The following is a 20736-nucleotide window of genomic DNA, read 5'->3' on the forward strand; positions in this document are numbered from 1 at the left end:
AGAGTGCAGTGGTATCATCATAACTCACTGCAACCTCAAAACCTCAAACTCCCAGTCTAAGGTATCCTCCTGCCTCAGCCTCTTGAGTAGCTGAGACTACAGATGCTCACCGTGACACTCAGCTAATTTTATTATTTTTAGTAGAGACGGGGTCTCACTCTTGCTTAGACTGATCTTGAACTCCTAAGCTCAAGCAATCCTCCCACTTTGGCCTCCCAGAGTGCTAGGATTACAGGTGTGAGCTACCACACCCTGCCTAAATTTTATATCATTTATATCAGTTTTTATTCACAATCTGAGAAAGAAAATCAGACAAGCATACATTGGTTTGACCAAATTCCCTCACCATTAATCAGTTAAGGAGGAATTGAACTTAAATATTTCTGACTCAGGTTATACTTTCTCCATTGTACATGCTGCCTACCTAGAGGTTTTCATGATTCACCTTAGAATTTTTATTGAAGTTTTAAAGTAATGTTTTAATTTTTGTGTAATACTGCCATTATAATGTATATGTGGAACTAGAACACAAAGCATGTGGAACAGTAATGGTTTGAATTACCCTCATTTTTTTTTTTTTTTTTTTGAGACAGAGTCTCGCTCTGTTGCCTGGGCTAGAGTGAGTGCCATGGCGTCAGCCTAGCTCACAGCAACCTCAAACTCCTGGGCTTAAGTGATTCTACTGCCTCAGCCTCCCGAGTAGCTGGGACTACATGCCCGGCTAATTTTTTCTATATATATTTTTAGTTGGCCAGATCATTTCTTTCTATTTTTAGTAGAGACGGGGTCTCACTTTTGCTCAGGCTAGTCTCGAACTCCTGACCTCGAGCGATCCACCCGCCTCGGCCTCCCAGAGTGCTAGGATTACAGGTGCGAGCCACCGCGCCCGTCCTGAATTACCCTCATTAACAAGGTGTTCTGGCTGTCTAGTAATGAACCACCCCAAAATTTAATGGCAACAGTTATTTGCTTGTGAATCTGCAGTTTGAGCAGAGCTCACTGCGTACATCTAGTCTGTTTCGTGCCTTGTCTGCTCCGACACAATGGAGCTGGGGATTCATTTCCAATTTGCCTCACTTATTTATGTGGCTGGCAAGTTGGTACTGGCTCTTGACTGGGAGCTCAGTCAGGCATTTGGCCAAGGGCCCTTGTGGTCCTCTGTAGAAGGCTGCCTGGTCAGGAGGCGAGAAGCAGAAGCTGGCCAGCCGGTTAAGGTTGATACTGGGATTGGCAGAGCTTTCGCTGCCGCCATATGCTGTAGGTTACAGTAGTCAGCCGAGTGGCCCCGATTCCACAGGATGGAAGTATAGACTCCACTTCTTGATGGGAGAGTGACTTCCCACATCAAAGGAGCATGTCGGGTAGGATACACTTTTGCTGTCATCTTTGGAAAATACAGTCTACCCCGCCAGGCTTCATACAGGATGAAATTTAAAGGGCTTTCAAGATTTATATTTGGTTACCTTTCAATTTTTGAAAATGACTCATTATGTTTTTCTTTTTTTATACTGTGATAATTTTTATACTGTGATAAATATTCATTACATAAAATTTACCATTTTACCCATTTTTAAGTGTGTACTTCATTATGTACTTTTGCAGTGCTGTGTAACCATAACCACTATCTATCTCTAGAACTTTTCCATCATCCCAAATAGAAACTGTACCTATGAAGCAATAACTCTCCATTTTCCTCTCCCATCAGTCCTTGTGACCTCTATTCTTTCTGTCTTTATGCATTTGCCTATTCTGGGTACCTCATTTAAGTGAAATCATACATTATTTTTCTGTCTAGCTTTTTTCACTTAGCATAATGCTTTCAAGATTAATCCATGCTGTAGCATGTGTCAGATTTCCTTTTTAGCTGGACACAGTGGCTTGAGCCTGTGGTCCCAGCTACTTGAGAGGCTGAAGCAGGAGGATCGCTGAGCCCAGGAGTTTGAGGTTGCACAAAGCTGTGATGATGCCACTGCACTCTAGCGCAGGCAATAGAGCAAGACTCTATTTCAAAAAAAAAAAACAGATTCTGATTCTGTAGTTTGGGGTAGGACCTGAGATTCTACATTTCTAACAAGCTCCCATATGCTTCTGCTCTATTCCTTGGACAAAATTGAGTAGCAAGTCTCTACATGATCTACAGGAAACAAAGAAAGATCTAACTCCTGTCATAGGCTGAATGTTCCTGCCTTTTCTCCCTTTGGCTCCAAAGCAGGTATAGGTTAGTGATTCTGATATTGGGCCTCTACAAATATAAGCTTTATATATAAGAAAGGGGGCAAAACAAGGCAGAGTTGAAACATTCATAAATTGAATTAATAGCAGTAACTTTCAGTCTTACCATTAAATTTTCTTAGTCTTTTATTTTCTATATTGTAGGAGTTGAAAGTGTGAAATTGTTTTTCATTCCAAGTTTAGATTCATTCTCTATCAGAAGAAATAGAAAATTTTATTTGAACATGTTGTTTCATAGCTCTTCTCTTTAATTTACCTGCAGGCATTGATCAATATGACAGAGATAGCATCATAAATGACTTTAAGAATGGGACCTGCAAACTTCTTGTGGCCACCTCTGTTGCTGCCCGGGGTCTAGATGTGAAACATCTGATTCTTGTAGTAAATTACAGCTGCCCCAATCATTACGAGGATTACGTGCACAGAGCAGGACGGACTGGGAGAGCAGGCAACAAGGTAAAAAGAATTTTTTTATAGTTGATTTCTGTTATATTAAAATATAGGTGTTTCTTTAGTATTTTATGTAGTAAATAATAGGAGTTATGGGGACATTTTGAAAATCCATAATCAGCAGAGGGTGATTGGTTGATGTTAATGATTGATGTTAATAATTTATATACATATACATACCTAAGAACTGTTAAAATTGCCAGATACCTATCTGCTCTTTATAGGCAGATACTGTTGACATCTTATGTCCCTTTTTGGTTCCCCACCTCTCCAAAGCCTAAAAATTTCTATACAGATGCTCCTTGACTTACAGTGGGGTTACGTCCTGATAAAACCATCATAAGTTAAAAATATATCCTAAGTTGAAAATGCATTTAATACATGAACATCATAGCTTAGTCTAGCCTACCTTCAGCATGCTTAGAATACTTACTAGCCTATAGTTGGGCATAATTCTATAACAGAAAGCCTATTTTAGACTAATGTGTTGAATATCTCATGTATTTATTGAATATTGTACTGGAAGTGAAACACAGAGTGGTTCTATGGGTATACAAAGTATGATTTCTACTGAGTGCCTATTGCTTTTGCACCATCATAAAGTTGAAAAATCATTAAGTTGAACTATGAGAAGTCTGGGACCATCTATAGATACACATGTTCATAAATGTATGTGGCTCAGGATCTTTTTTTTTTTAATTTCTAGCAAGGCCTTTCACTACAGTATGTCATTGCTTTTTTAATAATAAAAACATAGGATCATAAAGTATAGCCATTGGCTGGGCGCGGTAACTCATACCTGTAGTCCTAGCACTCTGGGAGGCTAAGGCAAGAGGATCACTTGGGCCTAGGAGTTTGAGGTTGCTGTGAGCTAGGCTGATGCCATGGGACTCTAGCTGGGGTGACAGAGTGAGACTGTCTCAAAAAAAAAAAAATTCATTTGTATATATAAGCAAACATTATATATACATATATTTATATATAATCCATATATGTACACATATATTTTTATATTTTATTGGTCTTAAAACAGGGAAGGCTATATCCTAGGAAGTTATTATGAGTGAGAGTGGGTGTAGTAGGCAGCAGAGGATGGGGATGCAAGCAAAAAAGAGAAAAATAAAATACTATATTAAAGAAAACTTGATAGAACACAATTGTGCATTTAAATGGCATATGTTTCTACTTATACATAAATTAGAAATTTTCTGGGGTTTTCTGTTGTTGATTTTTTTTGTTTTTTGTTTTTTTTTCATTGAGAGAGAGTCTCAGTTTGTTGCCTGGGCTAGAGTGCTATGCTATAATCATACCTCACTGCAGCCTCCAACTCCTGAGCTAAGGTTATCCTCCTGACTCAGTCTCCTGAATTGCTGGGACTACAGGTGTGCACCACCACTCCTGGCTGAGTTTTAAAATTTTTTTGTTGAGATGAGGGTATTGCTCAGGCTGGTCTCTAATTCCTGGCCTCAAGTGATCCTCCTGCCTTGACCTCCCAAACGGGTAGGCTTACAGGCATGAGCCACTGTACCTGGCTTAAATTAGAAATTTTCTAGTTTTGCTTATTTTAATTTTAAATATTAAACCTGGTTATTTCACTTTGAACTATTAAAGAATTTAATAGGGGGTCTTTTGTCACCTTTAAAATTCTTTAGTAATGGTATCATTCTCATGAAGATTTCTTAGGTAGTTCAGATTTCATCTTACCTGTGATCTAAGTGTAGGATTCATTGTGTTAGTTTCTAGTAATTCTATTTTTTTCATCCTTTGTTAGGGTTATGCCTACACTTTCATCACGGAAGATCAAGCTCGCTATGCTGGTGACATAATTAAAGCTCTTGAATTGTCAGGGACTGCAGTGCCTCCTGATCTAGAGAAACTTTGGAGTGATTTCAAAGATCAGCAGAAAGCTGTGAGTTTTTTAACCCATGGTACTCTTGTGCAAATCATTAACATGTTCTAAAGCTTAAATATTTAATACTTGGAAATCCTTTTTGTTAATATTTTGGAATTTTAATAGGACTATTTTCATTTGTCACTTTAGAGAGGAGAAAAAAGAGTGAAAATAAAATGGGATCTTTTGCTTGAACTTAGTATTTTGTGCTGTGTATGTAGAGCTCTTATTTTTTCTTACATAACGAATGAATTGTTTTTGTTACATTCGCATAAACCACCTTGAAAAAATATTTAATTGCTATAAATTCCTAAACATAAAGTTTTTACTATGCGATTAATTTTTTTGTTTTTGTTTTTTTGAAAGGAGGGGAAAATAATTAAAAAGAGTAGTGGGTTCTCTGGTAAGGGATTCAAGTTTGATGAAACAGAGCAAGCTTTGGCTAATGAGAGGAAGAAGTTACAAAAAGCGGCTCTTGGTCTGCAAGATTCAGATGATGAAGATGCTGCAGTCGATGTAAGTATTGTTCTAAGCTTCATTTTTGCCAATTGCAGCAATTATTCCTTTTGTTCTGGAGATCTTGTCATAGGCTTGTTGAAATAGCCAATCCCTGGGAACCTTCTTAGGGCGTACTCTTCCCAGCCTTTTTCTGTGTGTGTGTATGTGTGTGTTTACATGCACTCGTATCTGTGTATTTTCATTAAAATGGGATCATACTCAATCCTTTATATAAATTATCTTTACACAAAAAGTATATGGAATTCGTTCCATTTTAGTACATTTGCTCTTAAATTATTCTTGATGGTCTATATAATATTGATGTTTCACAGTTGAATGAATGGAACTCCTTTATTTTTTTATATATGGATTGTTTCCATATAGTCACTATTTGGAACATACTTTACTGTTATAAACTATACTTCATTGCACATCCATGCACGTTTAATTTTGCACACTCAGCAGAACAAGTTTTGAGGATGAGTTTATAAGTGGAGTTGTTAGACCAAGAGGTGTATCTGATCTGGCCTCACTCCTTGTCAGACTGTCCTTCAGGAAGGGAGTACCAGTTTGCACTCACTGTATGGTGTGAGAGTTCCTGGCTTGCCACACCTTTAACAAATTGGTACTAATACTGTTTTTTATCTTTTTAAATTTGATAATTATAGAATATTTTTATTAATAATAATCGTCAACATTTATTGAGTACTACTAAGTGCCACACACCATGCCAAATACTTGACAGGGATATTTTATTTACCTCCTCACAATAGCCGTACAAAGTAGATGCTCAGGGTATTCCCATTTCATAACTGAGTATACTGATGCTTAGAAAGAAATAATAAGTTTTTCAGGTTTACACAGCTATCATGGAGAAGAGCAGTACTAGTGGCCGGTATATTCTTGTCAAGGCCCATGTTCTTAGCTTATGCCATTATCTATGATCCAGTGAGGAGTGACTCTGAGAGCTTGGCAATTTGAGGGTTTCACAGAGTCTGTTCTTTGGAACCCTAATGATAGGAGCTTTAGAAGAGGGTATTTCCATAATAGTTTTGGAAAATTTATCTAGTATATGCCAGCACCCCCATCTTGATACATAGAACACACGTTATCACATCAGGGATATGCAAAGTTTTAATTAAGGAAGCTTGTTTAACTTTGCTTAACCCAGAAATTCCCTAACATATTTGATCATACAATACTTTTTTAGACATGTCATATTAAACTTTAGCTCAAAACAATGTTGGAAATCAGGAATTCAGTCTGTTTCTGTCATGGAGGAAATTGAGGCCTAGAAAAAGCATTTGATTCAGGACCGTACTGGGAGTTAAGCACAGACAGGACCAGAACCCAGGTCTCCTATTAACTATAGGCCATTTCTTTCTAGTTTACCGTACTGGCTCAAAATTCAATAAAGTCATTGTTTTAGTGATCTGTTACTATGTAACAAATCAAAACTTAATCAGATTAAAGCAAAACATTTATCTCATATTTCTCTGAGGGTCAGGATATTAGGAGCAGTTTAGTTAGGTAGTTCTTGCTTAGGCTGCCATGAGGTTGTAGTCAAGCTGTTGGCCCAGGTTGTAGCCATCTGAGGGCAAGACTGAGGCTAGGTGATCTGCTCCCAAGGTGGCTCACTCACTTTAGAGTTTACAGGATTCCTCAAGTCTTCACTGTGCCTGTGTGCCCTCATTGCACGGCAGCTGGCTCCCCCAGAGCATGTGATCCCATAGAGAGAGCAAAGAGGAAGCGGGAGTGCTTTTCATGACTAGTCTCTGAAGTCACACACTGTCACTTCTACTTCATTCTGTTAGAAGCAGGTCACTAAGTCCAGCCTACACTCAAGAGGAGGCTCTACCTCTTGAGGAGAAGAGTATTAAATAATTTAAAACGACCTCTGTTTTTGTTTTTTATATTATAATAGTTTCCCCTTATCTACAGTTTTGCTTGTTCAATTATTAGTGTTCAACTGTGGTCTGAAAATATTACAGTATTTTGAGAGAGAGAGACCATATTCATACAACTTTTATTGTAGCATATTGGTATAATTGTTCTGTTTTATTTTAGTTATTGTAAGTCTCTTGCTATTCCTGATTTATAAATTAAATTTTATCATAGGTATGTATATATAGGAAAAGCATAATATATATAGGGTATGGTACTATCTATCCAAGATTTCAGTCATCCACTGGAGGTCTTGGAACATATCTGCTGCAGATAAGGGAGGACTACGGTAATTTTCACAATTTTTAAACATCTCATGATGAAATATGTGGATTGTTTCTTTGATTGTTAAAGTAATACATAATTTTTGTAAAAAATTTGAACAATACTTAAGCGAATGAAGTCAAAAGTAAACTATCAACTAGCACTGTACACATTCCTCATTTCTGATTTTATGTATCTGTTTAGATTTTAATACAATGCATGCTGTTTAATTTAAAAGTTCTACTCAGCTAAATGTTGCGTTTAAAACTAGTTGATATTAATAGGTAACAAATGCTTTGAAAAGAAGCTAAGATGGCTGTTTTTATTTCAGTAAAAGTGCTTTCTAAATTAACTGGTTTTTAAACCCTGACCAAGCTTTTCTGTGGATTTGAGATTCAGAAGGTAAAGCGTTATTAACCTAAACAGAATTTATGAAGAAGTTTGTTTCTCTTTAGTCAGTGATATCAGTAGTTATTGTTGGGCAAAAGGCATTTTTAAAAAGAAGTGCAAATAGCTGTAGGGTACATGTGACTTACAGAGCTGGGGCTTTCCGCTCTTGCCTGGACAGGAAAGCCAACCTTCCTTTCTTTCCTTTCTCGATTCAAAGAAATAAGGCAAGAAGCCTTTTCTCATTCTGCTACTCAGTTTTTGAGGCAAATCCAATTGCATTTTACAAGTTGGGAAGAGTTTTGGAGGCCTGCCTTAGGAACATGTTGTACTCCCCCTGAGAATTATTGACTGTATTTTTAATTGTCCACTGGTATTGAGTTATAGCCCTCCTTCCAGCCTCTTTCATTGCAGTGTAATTTGGCCTCAAGGCCTGAGCCCTGGAGTAACTCAGCTGCATCATGCTGGCTGTTTTGTCTTGACAGCATATTTCCTCGTTTACTGAACTGGGATGTATTTTCTGGACCATTCAGAAGTCTGATTAAGTGTTTATGCCGCATTGTATCTCTGTTTTCTGGGTTTTTTTTTTTTGTTCACCATAAACAACTTATTTTTGAAATGAAGTGTGTTACCTTTAGCAAAGAGGTAGTATATGTTTCTATTGATCTATTTAGTGGAATTTACGTAAATGTAACTGATTTTAGTCTTTTGGTGGAAACATTCCATAGTTGTTTTTTGTAGACATGCCTAATTTGGTATTTCTAATCCAGTTTTTACTAATCGTTCTTTTTTTTTTTTTTAACCCTTGGTCTAGATTGATGAGCAAATTGAAAGCATGTTTAATTCAAAGAAAAGAGTAAAGGATATGGCTGCTCCTGGAACATCGAGTGTGCCTGCTCCGACTGCAGGCAATGCTGAGAAATTAGAAATTGCTAAGCGATTGGCCCTTAGGATCAACGCTCAGAAGAATTTAGGCATTGAATCTCAGGTATTAAGTAATTTATTCCAAGTCTCGGTATTTTTTTTTTTTTTTTTTCCTTTTTTGAGACAGATCTTGCTTTGTCACCCAAGCTGGAGTGCAGTGGTACAATCATAGCTCACTGCAACCCCGAAGTCCTGAGCTCAAGCAATCCCCCTGCCTCAGCCTCCTGAGTAGCTGGGACTCCAGGCACCCATTACTGTGCCCACCTAATTTTTAAAAAACTATTTTGTAGGGGTGAGGTCTTGCTGCATTGCCCAGGCTGGCCTTCAACTTATGACCTCAAGCAATCCTCCTGCCTTGTGCCTCGGCCTCCCAAAGTACTGGGATTACAGGCATGAGCCACCACACCTGGCCTCAGTCAATGCTTTTTATAAGTTCTTTGATTTTAAATACTTTTTAGGAATTATGTTGAGCACAAAGGAGCAAAAAATTGTAATAGACATTTGAGTTTGTGAAAATTTAACATTCTCTGTTGATAATTGCTTTTGGATGATCTCTGTAGTGTTGTTAACTAAAGACTTTATGCCTATATTGGAATGTCCATTAGGCTTGTTAGCCATAGGTAGTTTTATTTTATTTAAAATTTTTTTTTTTTTTTTTTTTTTAAAGAGATAGGATGTCACTCAGCTGCCCACGCTGGAGTGTAATGGCATAATCATAGCTCACTACAGCCTTGAACTTTTGGGCTCAGGCAATCCTGCTGCCTCAGTCTCCCTAGTAGCCAGGACTACAGGTGTACACCACATCCAGCTAATTTTTACATTTTTTTTTGTTCTTGAACTCCTGGCCTCAAGTAATTCTCTCATTTTAGCGTCCCAAAGTGCTGGGATTAAAGGCATGAGCCACCGCGCCCAACTGATAGTTTATGGAATAGTATTCTGACTGATCTTACCAAAATCTTTAAGAAATACTTCTCTTTTTCTTTCTTTATCTGCATGTTTATTGGGCACATAATTCTCTGGATATACAAACTCCCAGTTATGTCACTCAAACTAACATGGGATTTAAACAGTGGAGAAATACGATTTTAAAATATTTCACATGACATCTTTTTCTTGGAAGCTTTTTTGTTAATTTCTAAGTAAAGATAAATTTTCATAGCATTCCCAAGAATGGTTTGTTAATTTCAACAGTAATTTGACGATTTTGAGAGAGTCATTTACTATAATTTATTGAATGTGGGGTTGGGTCATGGAGGAGGAGGAGCTTAATGATGATACTGGTACAAAGATTTTAATTCAGAGGAAACTCCTAGGAGTCACAAAGTATATAAATGATTTTGGAAATATTTACTATATCTGATATTAAGAATTAGCTAATTATCAAGTGCTTATCTATGATCTAGTAGAATATTTAATAGAGAGCTAAATGTTCCTTTCCTCATCAACAGGGAGATGCATTAAACTATTAAGTTTTAATATATCCTGCTAAATTGCACATATGGGTGGGACTGTGCGTAAGAAAGACGTTTATTCATTTATTTGTTTGTTAAACATACATAAAATACAGAGTTAGAGGCTTTTCAGAGAACAATTCGTGGTAGGGTCCCTGTAGCTGTCTCTGCGCTCATTTGAGATTTGACTGTGGGTCTCCTTTACCTGCAGGATGTGATGCAGCAGGCCACCAACGCGATTCTCAGAGGTGGCACCATTCTGGCTCCCACTGTGTCTGCAAAAACCATTGCAGAGCAGCTTGCTGAAAAGATCAATGCCAAGCTCAATTATGTGCCTTTGGAGAAACAAGAAGAGGAGAGACAGGATGGTGGACAGAATGAATCTTTTAAGAGATATGAGGAAGAATTAGAGATCAATGATTTCCCACAGGCAAGTAACAGATTTAAAAACCTTTTTTTATTGTGAAGTAGCGACTTTTGCTTCTTTAGGAGCAAAATCTTATCTTTAAAACCCATGAACATTTTAGTAGTTCACTTTTTACCTAAGCAATAGATAATAGAACAATAGAAATTTGATTTTTATGAATAAGTTCAAAGTACATTAGAATCTAAATGAACTTATGATGTAGGTCTATGTTAATTATAATCTTCATATTGCCCATGATATTACCAACCTGTTCTTTGTCAGCACACCAGGGTTTTTTTTAATCCTGCTATGATGTGATTTTTTTCCCCCACCCTCTCTTTTAGACTGCTAGGTGGAAAGTTACTTCTAAGGAAGCTCTGCAGAGAATCAGTGAATACTCTGAAGCTGCAATTACAATCAGAGGAACATACTTCCCTCCTGGCAAAGAACCCAAGGAAGGAGAGCGGAAAATTTACTTGGCAATTGAAAGTATGTACTGTTGGTTCTGTTTCAGGCTTGAGTTGGATCACGGGTGATGTAGATGTAATAGACGCAGAGAGAATGGGAGATCAATCCTAGAGAGGACTGAAATAAAGAACACCTGTAGGAAAAAAAAATAGTTTCCTATATCGTTTGAAGTCTTTATTTAGAAGTTCAGTACAGGTACAAAGGGAAATGATCTGTTTATGGGACTCTTCAGTTTGGACAATTCAGTCAAATTAAAAATCATTCTGAAAGGCGTACATTTTAAGGACTGACCCATTTATGCTCCTAGTAAGTTAGGTCCATATGTACCTTTGTATGTATGTTGGTATATTTGGTGCTGTCCCTCGGGTCTCTCAGGCTCTATTCATTTTACTTCATTCCTTTTTTTTTTTTTTTCTGCCCTCTCAAATTTGATCTCAATTGACCTACCTTCAAGTTTGGTGATTCTTTTTTTTTTCTTGTTTTTGAGACGAGGCCTTGCTATGTTGCCGAGGCTGGTCTGGAACTCCTTGCCTCAAGTGATCCTCCTGCCTCAGCCTTCTGAGTAGCTGACTGCATGCACAAGCCTCCATCCTCGGCCAAATTCAGTGATTCTTTCCTCTGCCTGCTCAAATCTGCTGTTGAACCCCTGTTATGAAATTTTTACTTCAGTTATTTTACTTTTCAACTCCAAAATTTCTATTTGGTTCCTTTATTTGTAGCTCTTTATTGATATACTCTATTTAGCCAGACATCATTTTCCTGGTTTCCTTTAGTCCTTTGTCCATGGTTTCTTTTAGCTCTTTGAGCATATTTATGTATTTATTTTTTATTAATCAGATTTCAGGAAAAGCATATTTAAAATAGTTGATTTTAAGGTCTTTGTCTAGTAAGTCCAATGTCTGGGTTTCCTCAGGGGCAGCTTCTGTTAATTTCTTTTTTTTCCCTGTGATTGGGCCATGCTTTCTTAGTTTCTTTGCATGCTTCTTAATTTTCAGTTAAAAACTAGACATTTTGGAAGGCAGCTATGCTCACCACTATACCACCAATGCCGGCACAAAACTGGACATTTTGAATATTGTAATGTGGTAACTAGAAATCTGATTCTCCCCATTATTTATTGCTGCTGCTGCTTGTAGTTTTTTTTTAGTGACTTTTCTGAACTAATTTTGTATAGTCTGTATTATTTGTCATGTGTGGCTACTGAAGTCAGATAGTGATTTTTTTTTAATTTCAAAATATTAAGGGGGTACAAATATTTTTGTTACGTGGATACTTTTTATAATGCTGAAGTCAGGGCTCAGATAGTGATTTGACAGATTTCCTTAAATGCCGAGGAAGGAAAAAAAATCTTCTGTTCTTTGTAGACGTGTTCTCTCTGTGTACTGGGGCAAGCCTTCAATTCTCAACCAGGCAGTACAACTCTGCCTTAGCTTTCTCTTTATGCTTGCGTAGTCTGAAAGTCAGCCAGAGGTGGTGAGAGCTTATGGCCTTCTCAGGTCTTTTCTGAGCACGTGCCCAGCCCTGGATATGCACATGACCTTCTACATTCCCACGAATGTGTAAGTGCTTTACAAAGCATTTCATTCCCCAGCCTTTCCTCCAAGCCTTTGGTTTGTCTTTTGCCCCAGCTGTTATCCCTTGTCCTAGAGGGTAGTTTCTAATGCATTTGCGTTTTGGTAAATACCTCCCCCACCTTCCCAGTAGCTGCCTCGGCCCCGAAGAGTTCCAAGTTAGGTGAAATAAAGGCAAGCCCTTTGAGCTGGTCTTTCAGGGAACCACCAGACAGGTCAAAACAGCCAACCATATTTTTTTGAGAATAAGTTTCATTCTGGTACCGGGAATGTGAGCTGTTCAAGGCTGTGATTGGGGAGTGAGTGATGGGGATTGGAGGAGAAATAGGGTTAGGGTAAATCAAAACACTGAAAAGCTCTGTTACTGAGATTTAGCTGGGGCGGGGTGGGTTCTTATGTTTTCTGTTTTCTTTTTTTTTTTTTTTTTTTTTTTGAGATAGAGTCTCACTCTGTTGCTAGGGCTAGAGTGCCGTGGCATCAGCCTAGCTCACAGCAACCTCAAACTCCTGGGCTCAAGCGATCCTACTGCCTCAGCCTCCCAAGAAGCCAGGACTACAGGCATCTGCCACCATGCCCGGCTAATTTTTTCTATTTTTAGTTGTTTGGCTAATTTCTTTCTATTTTTGGTAGAGATGGGGACTCGCTCTTGCTCAGGCTGGTCTCAAACTCCTGAGCTCAAGCAATCCTCCTGCCTCGGCATCCCAGAGTGCTAGGATCACAGGCGTGAGCCACTGCACCTGGCCCTCTTCTTTTTGTTTTTGTTTTTGTTTTTTCTTTTCCTTTCTTTCCTTCCTCTTCCTTCCTTCCTTACCCTTCCTTCCTCCCTCCCTCCCTCCCTCTCTTTCTTTTCTTTTGAGAGAGAGCTTCAGCCTGAAACTCCTGGGCTTGCGCCAGCCTCCTGCCAGCCTCCTGGGTAACTGGGACTACAGGTGCACACCACCACTCCCAGCTAATTTTTCTATTTTTTGTAGAGATGGTGCTCTTGCTCAGGCTGGTCTCAAACTCCTGGCCTCAAGTGATCCATCTCAGCCTCCCAAAGTGCTGGGGTTACAGGCATGAGCCACCACACGCAGCCTATTTTTTTATCTTTCTTGAGTGTTTGCCTGGTTGCTGTAAACTTTTGATTAGCTTCCAGAGTTCACATAAAGTTGATTTTGACAAGTTTTGCAAGTTTATTACCCCCGTCTGTGGAGGGACAGGCTTTTGCAGTTCTGTAGTCTGCCATTTTTGCTAACGTCACTGTCACTATTAGACTGTTTGAATTAATAATGATGAATTGTGGCAAAGGTGAAACTTAAGTGCCACCTTTGTGTTTACCATGTTTTGGCCACTCTGCCATTGCAGTAAGTTTCATAATACTTTTAAGTGGTGGACAGAAGATGTGGGTCCAGAACTAGGCAGATTGCAATTTTTTGTTCCTGTTTGTGATTGTGAGAAACTGATTTGTATGTGTTTCAAGTCAGGTTTTAAAATGGCATCCTTTCATGTATCCTGAAGGACTTTTGGTCTGCCAGTGACTCAGTGTGTTTCTAAATTATGTGAGACAGTTCCTTATTACATGGCAAAATGGGGCTTGCTGACACCTGGGTCTTCAAGCAGCAAAAGTTAACGTGACATCTTTTTGTCGTTGGCACTGGGCAGGTCTTTGCTGCTGTGCTCATTAGGCTGTACAGGATGTAGACACAATGATATTCAGAGGAATCTGATGATAAAAACTGTGGTATACATGGAGTCAAACTTTTATTTTTTGCTTGGATGTCATAGGTGTCGTATGCAAAACCAATATTTTAAATTCCTGCCTTATAAAGAGGTAAATCAGAGACATGATTATTTGCTTTGAAAAAGTTTCCTTTTTGTAATTCATTTATTAATTTAAAGATCGTTATGTTTGGTATGGTGTAATTAACATATCACAGTTCAGTTTACATATATCAGAACACATCTCCTAGACTATCAAGTGACACGAGTAAGATAGTCACTGTATGCGGTCCACAACTTGTTTGCTTTTCCTTCCACATAGAACGGTTCTGGTTACTTCTCCTCACTGTCAACTTGCTTTCAGGAAATAACATCTAATTTTTATAGTAATCTAAGCAAGTTTTTTCCCCCCAGTAAAAAGGCAACCTTGTCGAAAACAAATCTTTAAAAATATTCTAGAGACATAATGATAGTAAGAGCTGGGGATTGGTAATTTAATGGATCTAAAGCTTTTAGAATTTTCAGAGGTAATTAGATTTTTAAAAGGATCATTTAGTTTTTGAAACTTTAACCAAACTCAACAGTAACAGGATGAAAACAGGTGTTGCTAGCATGGAAGGAGCGTAGTGTCATCTGTTTCTAGTTCTGTAATTGGAGAGACCCCACTGCCTGGCTGGCTCCTTGGAGGCTCTGTTTGCCTCAGCAGCTCCAGGCCTCCCACCAGGCAAAGGGAAGGAGAACAGGAAGGACTTACGTGCCTAGTCAGCCTGTATAATTTATATAGCCTGTTCTGTGACCCTCTCTTTTTACTAGTGGAGAATCCCTTAAAAGCAGCCAGAGTTGTTTTAGGACCAATGAAAGGAAATGCCTCTTTTTCATGGCTACTTATAAACATATGTAACCTATTACCTAAAGAAGTTACATAAGTCAGAATTTAAACTGGTCCAAATGGTCAGGCTCTAACTAAAGTAGGAAAATTTTATTCTTCTACTTGGATCTAGGTGAGAGTGTCATTTTCCTTCTTTTAAAAATAGCACGTAGAAAAAATTACAAAAGAAAAAATAGCACAAAAATAACAAGCTTCACACCAACTCATGCCAAGCGACATATTTTTTTTCCTGAATTTCATTTTCATTGTCATTTTCAGTCTGACTTGGCTCTTGATTCTACCCTTTAGCCTTCCCCTCCAGTACCCACCTTCCCCACACAGCTTTAAAGTGTGTGGTTAGTGGCTGGTGGAGGCACAGGACTACGTTAGGTATGTTGCAGTGATTTCACAGCCACACACTTGACCCTTTGCTTCCTGTTGTTAAACTGTTTCTGCCTCCCTCTTCCTTGCCCCTCCCTCTTTCCTTCTCCCCCCCCCCCAACCTCTGGTCAGAAAGGTTATTCATTTCTAATAGGGGAGAAAATTTTCTTATGAATTCTTTTCCTTTTTTTTTTTTTTTTTGTAGAAATGGGGGTCTTGCTATTGCCTAGGCTGGTCTTGAACTCCTGGGCTCAAATGATCTTCTTGCCTCGACCTCCAAAGTGCTAGGATTACAGATGTGAGTCTCAACGCCCAGCCAATATATTCTTTATTACTTCTAACTTTCTTTACTTGCTAATCAACTCTTAGCATCTTACTTTGATGCTCTTCCTCACTGTTCACATCTTTTTTTTTTTTTTTTTAGACAGAGTCTCGCTTTGTCGCCCGGGCTACAGTGAGTGCCGTGGCATCAGCCTAGCTCACAGCAACCTCAAACTCCTGGGCTTAAGCGATCCTCCTGCCTCAGCCTCCCGAGTAGCTGGGACTACAGGCATGCGCCACCATGCCCAGCTAATTTTTTCTATATAGATTTTTAGCTGTCCAAATCATTTCTTTCTATTTTTGGTAGAGACAGGGTCTCGCTCTTTCTCAGGCTGGTCTCGAACTCCTGACCTCGAGCGATCCACCCGCCTCGGCCTCCCAGAGTGCTAGGATTACAGGCATGAGCCACCGCGCCCGGCCCACTGTTCACATCTTGTCAAAAAAAAAACATCTTGTCTATTCTGCCTCAAAAATGTGCTGTCATGGTGAACATGAACACAATACTGTGAGAGTACTGAGCAAAAAACCATGTAACTCTGCTTGGAGAAGTCAGGAAGAACTTTAAAGTGATATTTAAAAGTTATTCTGGGCTGGGTGCGGTGGCTCATGCCTGTAATCCTAGCACATTGGGAGGCTGAGGCAGGAGGATTGTTTGAGGCCAGGAGTTTGAGACCAGCCTGAGCAAAACAGCAAGACCTATCTCTACCAAAAAATAGAAAAATTAGCCAGGCATAGTGGTGCACACCTGTAGTCCCAGCTATCCAGGAGGCTGAGGCAGGAGGATTGCTTGAGCCTAGGAGTTTGAGATCACATGAGCTATGATGACATCACTGCACTCTAGCCTGGGCAATACAGTGAGACCCTGTCTCAAAAAAAGAAAGTTATTCTGGTAAACTACTCCCTACTCACTCTGTCACAATATCTTTATAAGTTTTTCTAGTAGTCTACAAGATTTTAAAGAGCATAAATGAGGTCTTTGTATATTAAATCTCTCACAGTATATCATGTGTGGGGAGTGCTTAATGTTTCTTGAATAACAGCTATAAATGAATGCCTCTTGCTCACTTCATCTGCAGCTATCTTGCTATGTTCTTTTTTTTTTAATCATCTGGTATGTAAAGAGCATATGTCTTGCTATGTTCTTTCATACTCTTTTTTCCAACCACACTAAACTTCTCTTACTCTTCAGTAATCAAACATGCTTTTGTTAATTCTGTACCACTGCACATGTGATTCCCTTTGCAAAATACTCTCCATGGCGTCCCTCCTCTCTCCTCTTGGCTAGTCCTCCTTTCATCTTTAAGACTGTTCAGATGACACCGTTCTGAAACATTCGCAGACCTCGAAGAACATAATAAATGTCCAATAGATATTTGTTAAACGAATAAACCAAGGAAATTATATTTCTTTTAACCTTTTCTTACTCTCTTCTGGACCAATTGCTAATCATCATCTTTTCACTCTTTCTGATCAGCATACCAGTAACTCTTAATACTACGTGTAATGTGACCTCAGTGGTTACATTTGATACTCTAAAAGTAATAAAAATAGTAGCAGCCATTATATAATGTGGGTGAATATCCACCGGACATTGAAAGGCCATCGTAGTCAGTATAGCGTCCTAAAAGTCAACTACAATATGCTCTCCTGGACCTCCATGACATGTATAAGAATACAGTGCGATTCTAGTAATACGAATAACATGCTTTCCACTCAATCACCAGGTGCCAATGAACTGGCTGTGCAGAAAGCAAAGGCAGAAATCACCAGGCTCATAAAAGAAGAACTGATCCGGCTGGTGAGTGAAAACTTCAAGGGCTTATTTGTTTTGTTTTAGTAAGTGTTTTATTGAACTGTCTATAAATACAGACAAGCACACAGATCACATACAGCTTGATGAATTTTCACAAAATTAGCACACCAGTGTAATCACTACCCAGACAAGAAACAGATACCATTACTAACATCCCAGAAGCCTTCGCACACCCCTCGTCACTGTTCACCTCCGCTAAATGTCACCATATTGTGACTTTTAAAATCATAGATCAGTTTTGCCTGTTTTTGAAATCTATTATATGTAAGTGGAGTCATGTGCTGTATACTCCTTTTATATCTAGTTTTCTTCACTCAATATTATCTTGAGGAGATCAACTTATGTTGTTGCATGTAGCAATAATTTATTCATTTTCATGGCCATATAGTATTTAATTATATGGATGTGTAACAATTAATTGATATATTGGACTTTGGAGTTATTCTGGTTTTTGGTTTTTATGAAAAAAACTCCGGTGAAATTCTCTCTTGTCTCTTTGGCACACACTGGTATGCTTTTTTTTTGGGGGGTATACACCTTGGAGTAGAATTGCTAATTATAGGGTAAATATTGCTAAATAGTTTTCCAAAGGGATTATATCAGTTTACACTCCCAGCAGTGTATGAAAAATTCCAGTTGTTCTACATCTTTGCCAACTCCTGGTGTCGTCAATATCTTTAAACTTAGTCAGTGACTTCTTAATTTGAGTTTGGAAAAAGCAGCCCTTTACAGACTGCCTTTCCCAGGGGAGCAAACTCATCCCTGTGTCTTAGTGCCAATTTAAGCTTGTAAACACTCCCTATAGTGTGTATACTGGGATGAGGGCTCTTTGAAAAAAAATCGTATCCTTTCTCTAAGAATGTGATTTTTGAGGACTTTTCTAAAATTTCCCTCACAGAACATCCTTTTGTGGGGGGATGAGTTTAAGGAAAAGAGGATACACAAAACAAGAAGGAAGAAGTAAAATAACCTTTAAATCAAGTGCTTAAGACTCTTTCACCAAGGAATGAAAGAAAAGCAACCTTGTGCTTATAGATGCTACTACCATTCAGTTGATTCAGAATACATTTGTCAAGGAATAGTTGAGTGAACAATGGGAAATGATGAATTATTATAGTTACTTCTTCCTCAGTGTAATAATACTAACGTTTTTAATTTTAGATATTGTTAGTTTTATAAGTTGGTAAAGTAAATGATCTTAAATATTTACCCCCCCCTTTTTTTTTTGCGTTTTCTGATTATGTATCTTTTATTTTCTATTGTAGCAAAATTCATACCAACCAACAAATAAAGGAAGATACAAAGTCTTATAAACATTTGGGAAAAACTTTTCACCTGTGCTGGTCTGTGAAACATGTGGCAGTTATTGTCTGCAGGTCAATGCATTGTAAATTAAGATTTTTAAAATTCTATCTTGCTGATTTTTTAAATATAAAAATGAGTATTTGCTAAAGAAGTCTTCTGTCAGTAAGTACCCCTGCAATTAATCAAACTATATTTAAAACAGGCCTGTTTTCAGATTATGATGTCCTTTAATGTAAAACTTAAATATCAATATTTTGAATATCTGGATAATCTAGAGGTTTAAAAATGGAAATACTTGGACTTTCTATTAAAGGTAATAAAGTACACAAGATGCTAAGGGGCTATTACTTCATCCTATACTTTCAGTGAAATTGTGATTATTTCCTGGAAAAGGTAAAATTCGCTGTCATATTTTATATACCCCCCTTGAGCTTAAATGTTACTTGATTCAGTGGAACAATATGAACTGGGTTTAAGAATGTTATAATAGAAGTTTTACAAAATAGGTTCAGAGTTTTTCTTTCAATTTTTATCATCATCATAGGCAAAAAGTAGTTGAACTACTTTTGGTTTTTGTAAAATTAAAGATTTATAGTAGAAGGACTTTTTGTATTTCTTTACACTGAGTATAAAACTCTACAAATAGTTTTATTGTTTATTACTATTAGGGTCCCCTTGCATCTTCTGGCTCTATGCCTAGCTACTGATTCTTTTTAAATCTTCTTTAAAAGAAAGTGATTGTAGTCTATAAATATTAAATATGATTCCTTTTCCCTTCTGTAAGTGTTTGTATACATCTATACATGTAATATGTACAAATACCCTACTATTTTTAATCTGATTTTTCTTCAGGATCATTGACTAAGTTGTAAGTTTTCTTTCTTCGGATTTTTAAAACATAATGGTACCTAAGTGTTAGACTTAGACGTCAGCATCTCTCAGTGAAATTTAGTTCACAAGGAATCATAAATTATATTTTTCAACCCTCAAGGTATAGTTCCTGAATATCCTAATTTAAATTGTTAAAATTAGATTACCTAATATTCTTTTCAAAGCTCCTGGTGCATTTCAACTTCATATTATTGTCACTTTTTCAAAAAAGAATTTTTTCAGGAATTTATTAAATAGATATAATCAGTGTTTTATATCCACAGGTTCCGGAAAGGTTAAGCCAACCACACATCAAAAATATTCAGAAAGTTAATAATACAATAATAAAAAATCATGTACATTTTTAAAAATACAGTATAACAACTATTTATATAGTATTAGGTATTATAAGAAATCTAGAGATGATTTAATGTATACAGGAGGATGTGCATATGTTAAATGCAAATGCTAAGCCATTTTATATCATAAGGGACTTGAACATCCACGGATTTTGGTATCCACAGTGGAGATAGGGCATGCTGGGAGGTTGTCCTGGAAACAGTCCCCCATGGATAGCAAAGGACAAATGTGTATTTCATGTTTATTAAATTAAGATACATAAAAGTTCTTTAAATATTCTTGACTTACAGTTTTTTTTAAAAAATCAAAGCATACTGTAGTTGTTGAAATAAATCATTTTAATAGTACATTCAATAGCTAAAGTGATAAGGGAGTATCAGTCATTATTTCTTCAACATAAAGTTATCCTTACTGAAAAAGTAAGATAAAACTGGGAAATATCCTTGGATCCCTCACACATCCACTTAGATTCTTGAAGGAAGAAAACAGATACAACACATGTAACAGAAACAAACATTTACTCTAAAATTCCAGGCGTGATGGGCTCCTTTTCCTTCTTCAACTTATTTATTTGCTTGTCTTTATCACCCAGTAGTAGTTTATTTCCTTTGGTAGACTATATGGCAGTCCCACA

General features: G+C 37.6%; 1 protein-coding gene across 2 annotated transcripts in view; it reads left to right on the plus strand.

The window, feature by feature from the left end:
- DDX46 (DEAD-box helicase 46) overlaps positions 1-19378 on the plus strand; it is a 45841-nt gene extending 26463 nt beyond the window's left edge. The window contains exons 16-23 of one of the 2 annotated variants that reach the window (XM_045550821.1): positions 2495-2688; positions 4454-4591; positions 4940-5089; positions 8481-8657; positions 10253-10471; positions 10792-10936; positions 17479-17552; positions 18833-19378. In XM_045550821.1, the coding sequence (XP_045406777.1) occupies positions 2495-2688; positions 4454-4591; positions 4940-5089; positions 8481-8657; positions 10253-10471; positions 10792-10936; positions 17479-17552; positions 18833-18880 (1145 nt within the window). In that variant the 3' untranslated portion in view covers positions 18881-19378. The remainder of the gene's footprint in view (positions 1-2494; positions 2689-4453; positions 4592-4939; positions 5090-8480; positions 8658-10252; positions 10472-10791; positions 10937-17478; positions 17553-18832) is intronic. The other variant, XM_045550822.1, reaches the window with a different exon arrangement.
- The last annotated feature ends 1358 nt before the right edge of the window (positions 19379-20736 follow it).

This window comes from Lemur catta, chromosome 5 (assembly GCF_020740605.2).
Source record: "Lemur catta isolate mLemCat1 chromosome 5, mLemCat1.pri, whole genome shotgun sequence".
Classification (NCBI taxonomy): Eukaryota; Metazoa; Chordata; class Mammalia; order Primates; family Lemuridae; genus Lemur; species Lemur catta.